An 8,356-nucleotide genomic window follows, 5' to 3' on the forward strand; every position below is an offset into this window, starting at 1 on the left:
CCCAAACCCTAAATTTCCTTGCCCCAGAGCATTTACACTTGACAGCCTCACATGGAATACCGCACACTCCTGCTAACTCCTTTTGCTCGCCTGTTAGATATTATGAGACATTCCACCATTATTATTATTATTGGACTGTCAATCCTAGAAGCAAAAATTATAAGAGCAAGTTTTAGATCTTATTTATCCTACAATCTCCAGTACTAACATGGTGATTTTCAAAGAGCAAATATTCAATAAAAGTTAAGAAATAAAAACAAACAGTGAGAATGGGATCTAACTGATTGAACTTTAATTCTTGTATATTCATAAGTACATTAGCAAATTCAAGCATTTTTCATTTAACTTAAAGATATGAGGGCCATGGACTGAAATTCTTTTACATGTTTTCTGTTTCTTGAACTCAACTATTTTAATACTGATTTCCTTCACATTTCCAGTAAAAGCCTATAGTAATGCCATGTTATATTGTTCCAGATGACAAAGATGATTTTACAATCTGTTTTATAAAATTCTTACTATTAAATCTCATTGCAAGATTAAGTCTATAACCAACATTATTCATAAACTTGAAGATTTTGAAGGCAATTATATATTAAAAGAAACATTTGAATAATACACAGAAAAAATTCTTGAGTTACATATACAAAATGGTGACACACAGGCATACATACTATCTTCTTTTCAGTCCCACCTCAGACCTAAATTCTACAAACACTAACTGCTTCTTTGAACAATGCATGAAGAAACTATCCCTGACTCCCCTAGTTGAGGAAGCAGCTGATAGTCTCTACATTAGAACTTGCAGTAGCAGACATAATTGTCTGAAATTCTGGCCTGAGCTTTCTCGTTTTCATCTTGCAAAGCCTCCTCATACTGAGATAGGAAATAACTTGGGTCAGTCCCATTAACCTTGGCCAGAAACTCCAGGATCTTCATCTTGGTTGTTTCAGCATGAGCTCTGGGGCCCCACAGGAACACAGACTGCACAGGACCAGCACTGGCCACCTGCTGGAACTCTAGGTATCCTTCCCTCACAAAATCTTGGGTGATGAGTTGCTTGAGCTCCCCAAAGAAGAAGTATTTCCTTCCAGAACACATACCGGTCACATTCAGAACTTCCCAGACTTCATCTTCAGTGGCACAGTTGCCCTTCATGAAGATCACACCCAGGATAAGTATCAGGATGCCGGTCTTGGGCACGCCTGCTTCACCATGCATCATGCCGTCATAGGTGAGGCCCAATTTAATGAAAAGGCCATAGTAGTGGTTGGTGGGATCCACTTCCTTCAGATCAAGGCCAAAGAGCATCTCCAGGTGCTCAGAGGCTCTCTGGAGGATCTCAGGGAAACGGACTTCACACTTGTAGATGGCAACATTCATCATATCAGCTTCTGTTACTGGCTGTTTCATTTGATACTTGAGCAGCAAGAAATTCACCAACGAAGCCACTTCTTCACTTACAGGATCTATGGGCATACTCACAGGGTATGACATAACCTGTGAGGCATTTAGACTATAATCTACATTTTGGCTAGTGGAAAACTCATCTGGCTGGATAAAAGAGGTGGCAGTGGTGGCAACAGATGAGTAGAAACTCTGATAACTCTCAGGAGTACTGGGAAAATCACGAGGCATTAGAAATTGGGAGGGTATGTTGGTCTCCCTCGGTGCCCTGGAGACCTGTGCAACCTCCCAACCGTAGGACTTATAGGTCTTGCAGCGTTTATCACGTGAGTGTTGCCAACGCTTCTGACACCGAGGCATGATGACTCTTGTGGATGGCAATAGGTAGACACGAGGATGGGCAATGAGATTCACCACCTAAGATAAACAGGGTGTATATGAGTGACCTCAGCTGCTAAACTTAACTGTGGTGGCTTTTTACTTCCTGAGACACGGGGGCTGGGAGGGGGTAAAGGGGCTCCCTGCCTAATTCCCTGGGCCTCTCAGGGCTGACAATAGGGCAAGGGTTCCAACAATCCTCACATCTGCTCCTCAAATTAAATTCTGGTTGGTAATGTGCCCGCTCTATCTACTGCTTGAGGCCTCCATTCAAGGCTTCATCTCTGTGAGACTCCAAAATGGAAGTGAGAACTTCATGACAAGACATGGAGTGCTGACAAGAGGAGTAGACGCTGTGCACGCCCTTTGTCTTGGGGTCAGAGGAATCTCTAAGAACTCACTTGGGGTCCTCATCAGAATTCTTGCGTGGCCTGCGATGCCTTCGTGTGGTGACATGACACTGCCTGCCCCAGACTAAGGCTTCCACTCCCTCAGACTCCAATGGCCAAGCAAATCAGCAGCACTTCTGGCAGCGCCTGTCCAGGGCCTCCCAGGGCTGATTGCCTGGCTGAAGTTCAGTTAGTTGCTGCTATTCTGTGGGGGGTGGATCCCCTCAACACTCAACACTCGTGGAGACCCTGAGCCCCACGCAGAAACACCGCCATCTTAATCAGACCGCTAAGCAGGAAGAGGTGGTAGCTCAGCCTGAACTTGCCTGTGCTTCCTGGGGTTGGGATGAAGCTCTCATTAGGTGGGTGCTCTCCTTTCTGGGAAGAGGGGGTCCCCTAAGTCCTTACTTAGAGGCTTACCTGATACCGAACGGCACCTGCGGCTCCTCCGGCTGCTGACTGGAGTCCGCACCTCAGACCGAAGCGTTCGTACTCTCGCTTTCTGCAGGCGGAAGTCAGGGGGCGTGACTTCCGGTGACCCCTGCCCTGAGGTCTCCCGGGGCAACCAGGAGGGGTGGGCACTGACGCGGCGCTCAGTTTCCAAGCGGAGGTGGCTGCGGGTCTTGTATGCAGTCCTCACATTGGGTTCTGCCAAGCCCCAGATGCCTCCCTCTGTTGAGCTGACATCTTGACCCTCATACCAAGGTCGTCCTACCCGAAAACCCTTTAGAGTAACTGAGGGCGTGTCTCAGCCAGACAGCCTTGCCTGGAGCTTTTAGGATGAAAAGCAGCCACTAGCCCGTTTGCGTATGATCCCACTTTATTCTCTGTTGTTGTTCTCCTGTGTTCCCATTCATGGGATTCTCTTTTTTGGCTTTTTTTTTTTTTCATGACTTAAGACCTCCTGGGAAATGCCAGCAAAATCTTGATGAGTTCACTTACCATAATCCTGCAGTGCTTGGAATGAGTCATGTTCCATCCTCAATGGGAAATGGGGAAGTTGGAGCATGAGGCAGGTAGGGACCAGGTCAGGGGGTGGGCTGTCGGAGACAAGTCACAGTCTTTCTTCTCTTCACCAGGCTGACTTAGCCTCCCATACACATTCTGTTCTACAAAGTTTACTTTCTCAGGAAGGGACCGAAATGAATGATTTGGAAAGTCCCTGATTTTTTGAGGTTATTGGACATTGCATATCAGAAATCATATGCAGATGATAAATATTATCTTTCTTTTTGCATTTTTCTTACTTCTTATTTATTTTGCTATTTCTCTGCTTATGTTTTCCAGTGAACTCTGGAACAATGGAGTGGACTTGGCTAAAATACTTTTTTGGGGGGGTCTCCTTATATATCTTGTTTTTGCATCAAAGAGAGCCTGTTTCTTATAATATGTGGAATAATTTCAGGTTTTTTTGTGTGTGATTAAAAAAAGTTTACATAACATGCTGGCTAGTTTTTCTCTGATTATATGGTGTGTGTGTGTGTGTGTGTTAGTCGCTCAGTCATGTCCGACTCTTTGTGACCTCATGGATTGTAGCCCACCAGGCTCTTCTGTGCATGGGATTCTCCAGGCAAGAATACTGGAGTGGGTTGCCATTTCCTTCTCCAAGGGATCTTCCTGACCCAGGGATTGAACCCAGGTCTCCTGCATTGCAGGCAGATGCTTTACTGTCTGAGCTACTAGGGAAGCCCTGATTATATGGTATAAGTAAGTGAAAGTGTTAGTTACTCAGTCGTGTCCAACTCTGTGACTCCATGGACTGTAGCCTACTAGGCTCCTCTGTCCATGGGATTTTTCCAGGCAAGTGTACTGGAGTGGGTTGCCATTTCCTTCTCCAAGGGATCTTCCCCACCCAGGGATCGAACCCAAGTCTCCTGCATTGTAGGCAGATGCTTTACCGTCTGAGTCACCAGGGAAGCCCTGATTATATGGTATAGTTGGCCTCTAAATCTAATCTGATCTAGGTGTCTAGGCCTAGAGTTTCAGTTTCTATTGATTACAATTATCTCTTTCTGATCGTCCTCCTTTGCAATTTATATTTTGCTTAAAAACAGAATCTCATCTGAATATTCAAAATTAAAGGTACGATACTGACAGCTCAACAGGTAAAGAATCTACCTACAGTGCAGGAGACACAGGAGATGCAGGTTCAATCCCTGGGTTGGGAAGATCCCTTGGAGGAGGAAATGGCAACCCACTCCAGTATTCTTGCCTGGAGAATCCCATGGACAGCCTAGTGGACTACAGTCCAAGGGGTTGCAAAGAGTTGGACATGACAGCATACACCCACATTTATAATAAATGATTTCTCATGGAAATTATTATACTATAGTACACAAATGAGTACAAGGAACCCTATTCACTGAACATTCAGCATAACAGTCATCAATAGTTGGAAGCAGAAGCCTGATCAGATTAGTACTTTTTTGGCCAATATGTTTGTTCTTTAGCAAGATTACTCCAGAGGTGATGATTCAAATGTTCATTAGAAAGTACCCAATGTCTGTGTGCTCCTGTTTGGTCATCTTCACACTCTGATAATAATGATAATTTTTCCATTCTTCATTATGGGCTGTAGAATGAAAATTCTTTTGTCCTCTCAGTTTTTACTTTATTAATTTTTCTATAGATGGAACTCTTTCCTTATCTGCCATTAGTTTATCCTGAGATATTGTTATAACATATTTCTAGTGTTCTCTTGTAATATCTAAATTTCTGCACTGATATTTTACATGATATTATATAACTATTATCACTTATTTCTATTTTTTCTTTTGTAATTGATAATACTTTTAAAATTATCTGTCATACAGATCTTATGTAACAGAAGAAACAGCATAAAGAAACAACATATTCCATCAGCTAGAGAGTGAGCAACATTCATCAAGGGCATCAGTAAATCTGGTGGAGAAAGAATGAAAAGTCTAGAGACATACATTTGGTCAGTAACAGAAAGAACTGAGGTGATATGAGCAAGGGAGCCAGACATCCTGGAATGTGAAGTCAAGTGGGCCTTAGGAAGCATCACTATGAACAAAGCTAGTGGAAGTGATGAAATTCCAGTTGAGCTATTTCAAATCCTAAAAGATGATGCTATGAAAGTGCTGCACTCAATATGCCAGCAAATTTGGAAAACTCAGCAGTGGCCACAGGACTGGAAAAGGTCAGTTTTCATTCCAATTCCAAAGAAAGGCAATGCCAAAGAATGCTCAAACTACTGCACAATTGCACTCATCTCACATGCTAGTAAAGTAATGCTCAAAATTCTCCAAGCCAGGCTTCAGCAATATGTGAACCGTGAACTTCCAGATGTTCAAGCTGGTTTTAGAAAAGGCAGATCTCGAAAATGAAGATGGCGGAGGAATAGGACGGGGAGACCACTTTCTCCCCTACAAATTCATCGAAAGAACATTTGAACGCTGAGCAAATTTCACAAAACAACTTCTGATCACTAGCAGAGGACATCAGGCGCCCAGAAAAGCAGCCCATTGTCTTCAAAGGGAGGTAGGACAAAATACAAAAGATAAAAAGGGAGACAAAAGAGCTACGGACGGTGACCCGTCCTGGGAAGGGAGTCTTAATAGAGGAAGTTTCCAATCACCAGGAAACCCTCACACTGGCGGGACTGGGGGAAGTTTTCGGCAATCTAACTGGGAGGAAAAATTAAATAAGGCCCACAGATTACATGCCTAAAAGCAACTCCCAGCAGAAAAGTACCCCAGACGACCGCACCCGCCAGCAACAAGCGGGGGCGGCATTGCTTAGGGTAAGGACCGGCCTGAAGACCCTGAGAGCAATCGGAGGGAGCTTTTTTTAAACGGTGGGACAAAATTAACCGGCCGGAACACACTGCCTGCGGTTCGCGAAACAACGGGACTGAGAAAGTCCAGAAAAGAGCCAGCCCGTCCCCGCCGGAGGTAGGAGGCAGGGGGAAGGGGAAAAGGGCAAACTCAACCCCTGAGAAGCCACCCCCTCCCACACTGCAAACAGGCCCCTGGTTCCTATATAAAGACTTCCTGAGACCCCACTGGCGGCGCGCGCTGGGGTCGCGGAGGGGAAAACCGCGCCGTACCCGGAGAGAGTGCGCCCAAGCCTCTGGCTGCCTGGGCCGCTCAGGCCAGGAAAGGCACAAAACGCAGGTGCAACCGAATCCGCGCTTTTGTGGAGTACCCGAAAACTGGAACTGCACTCAACGCAGGGCCCGCTCCATATAGAGCAGCCGGGAGCCTGAGCAGTGTAGACGGGGAAAGCACTGACACCCGTGAGCGGGGCAAACCCAGTGTGACCGGAACACGGTGAGTGCTATCCACACAGAGCGGTGTCTGTCTGCAGCGCCCCGCCCTCCCCGTAGCAGGACTGAACTGAACTAGTGAAACCTAAATAAGAGATCACCTGCGCCCGCCTGTGTCAGGGCGGAAATTAGACACCGACAGAGAAGCATAAAATAAACAAAGGGAACCGCTTCATGAAAGGACCAGGTGCAAAAAGATTAAAATCCTCTGAAGGTTAACACAGACTACACCTGAAGGGGCCTATAAGATTCTAGAAGCGTTAAGCTGGAAAGAGGGAGCTATCTGGTAAATTGAACTGAACCTACACTGACTGCAACAACTCCAGAGGAATTCCTTGTATATATGTTTTTTTTTTTAATTTATAAATAAAAAAAAATAATTTTTTCTTTCCCTTTTTTTTATTATTTCTCTTTTATTTTATTTTAAAATTCCCTATTACTCCCCCATTACTCCTCAACTTTCATTTTCATTTATTTTTACGATTTTTTTTAATTAGGAAAAAATCTTTTTTTCTTTTTCTTGTTTTCTCTTCTTTTTTCACTTTAAACCGTTCCTCTAATACTCCTCTATTATTCTTAATTTTCATTTTATTATCATTATAACCTTGCCACAAAAAAAAAAAAAAGAGAGGTGAGAGAGAGAAACCCTATTTTTAAACCAACTTCCTTATACATTTTCTAATTTTTTTTGTATGTGTTTTGTATTTGTTTTTAACTATTGTATTTCAACAGTCTACCTTACACTAGATTTTTTATCTTTGTTTTTCAGTATGTGATATAATATTTTGGACATTAGAATCCAAAATCGTTCCCCTTTCTCTAACAGGGAGTGTGGTGAATATCTCCCACTTTTGACTCTCTGTTACCTACCTCAGAACACCTCTATTTCCTCCTTTCCCGCTTCTCGTTCCAAATCCAATCTGTGAATCTTTGTGGGTGTCTGGGTACAGAGAAACTTTGGGAAACAGATACTGTTGTTGATCTGTCTCTCTCCTCTTGAGTCCCCTTTTCTCCTCCTGCTCCCCATCTATCTCCTTAATCCTCTCCTATTCTTCATGTTAACTATGTGAATCTCTAGGTTGTCTCTCACAGTGGAGAATCTTTTCACATTAACTAGAAGGTTTTATTATCAGTGCATGTATAGTTGGAGAAGTCTTGAGACTATTGGAAGAATAAACTGATCCAGAGGCAGGGACACTTAAGCCAAAACCTGAGAAAACCAGAATACTCCTGACTACATGGAAATATTAAGGATTAAGTAGACCATCCCAAAAGCCTCCATACCTACACTAAAACAACCACCACCCAAAGAGCCATAAGCTCCTAGTACCAGACATACCACGCAAATTCTTTTGCAACACAGGGAAAAAACATAGACCTGGAGTGGTCAACCATACAGGCGGTGTCCAAAGTCACACCTACACAAAGACCCATCGCAAAACTTCTTTTTAAACCTAGGACACTCCAATGCACTCCAGAAGAGAAGAAATCCAATTCACGCCCCAGAACGCTGACACAAGCTTCCCTTAAACCAGGAAACTTAGACAAACAATCGTCCAACCCACCCAATGGAGTGAAACTCCACATAAAAAGAACCACAGACACATGAAGTATAAAAGCCCACTCCAGACACAGCAATCTAAACAAGATGAAAAGGCAGGAGAAATACCCAACACCTAAAGGAAACATGAAAAAAGCCCACCAAGTCAAAACAAAAGAGGAGGAGATAAGGAGTCTACCTGAAAAAGGATTCAGAATAATGATAGTAAAGATGATTCAAAATCTTGAAAACCAAATGGAGTTACAAATAGATAGTCTGGAGACAAGGATTGAGAAGATGCAGAAAAGGTTTAACAAGGACTAGAAGAAATAAAAAAAAAATTCAAATAAA

The 8,356-nt window shown here is 43.5% G+C and overlaps 1 protein-coding gene across 1 annotated transcript; it reads right to left on the reverse strand.

The window, feature by feature from the left end:
• Positions 1–270: 270 nt before the first annotated feature.
• Positions 271–2,693, reverse strand: LOC110129967 (melanoma-associated antigen B16-like). Its single transcript, XM_020881678.2, has 2 exons — positions 2,595–2,693; positions 271–1,824 (listed from the first exon to the last, which is right to left on the reverse strand). The coding sequence occupies exon 2, from the start codon at positions 1,765–1,767 to the stop codon at positions 796–798; it is 972 nt and encodes a 323-aa protein (XP_020737337.1). The 5' UTR covers positions 1,768–1,824; positions 2,595–2,693; the 3' UTR covers positions 271–795.
• Between the last annotated feature and the right edge of the window lie 5,663 nt (positions 2,694–8,356).

Source organism: Odocoileus virginianus, unplaced genomic scaffold (genome assembly GCF_023699985.2).
Source record: "Odocoileus virginianus isolate 20LAN1187 ecotype Illinois unplaced genomic scaffold, Ovbor_1.2 Unplaced_Scaffold_10, whole genome shotgun sequence".
NCBI lineage: Eukaryota > Metazoa > Chordata > Mammalia > Artiodactyla > Cervidae > Odocoileus > Odocoileus virginianus.

Bases quoted from the DNA above. Each gene is read 5' to 3' on its own strand.
- LOC110129967 (XM_020881678.2), bottom strand. From the start codon at position 1,767: ATGCCTCGGTGTCAGAAGCGTTGGCAACACTCACGTGATAAACGCTGC.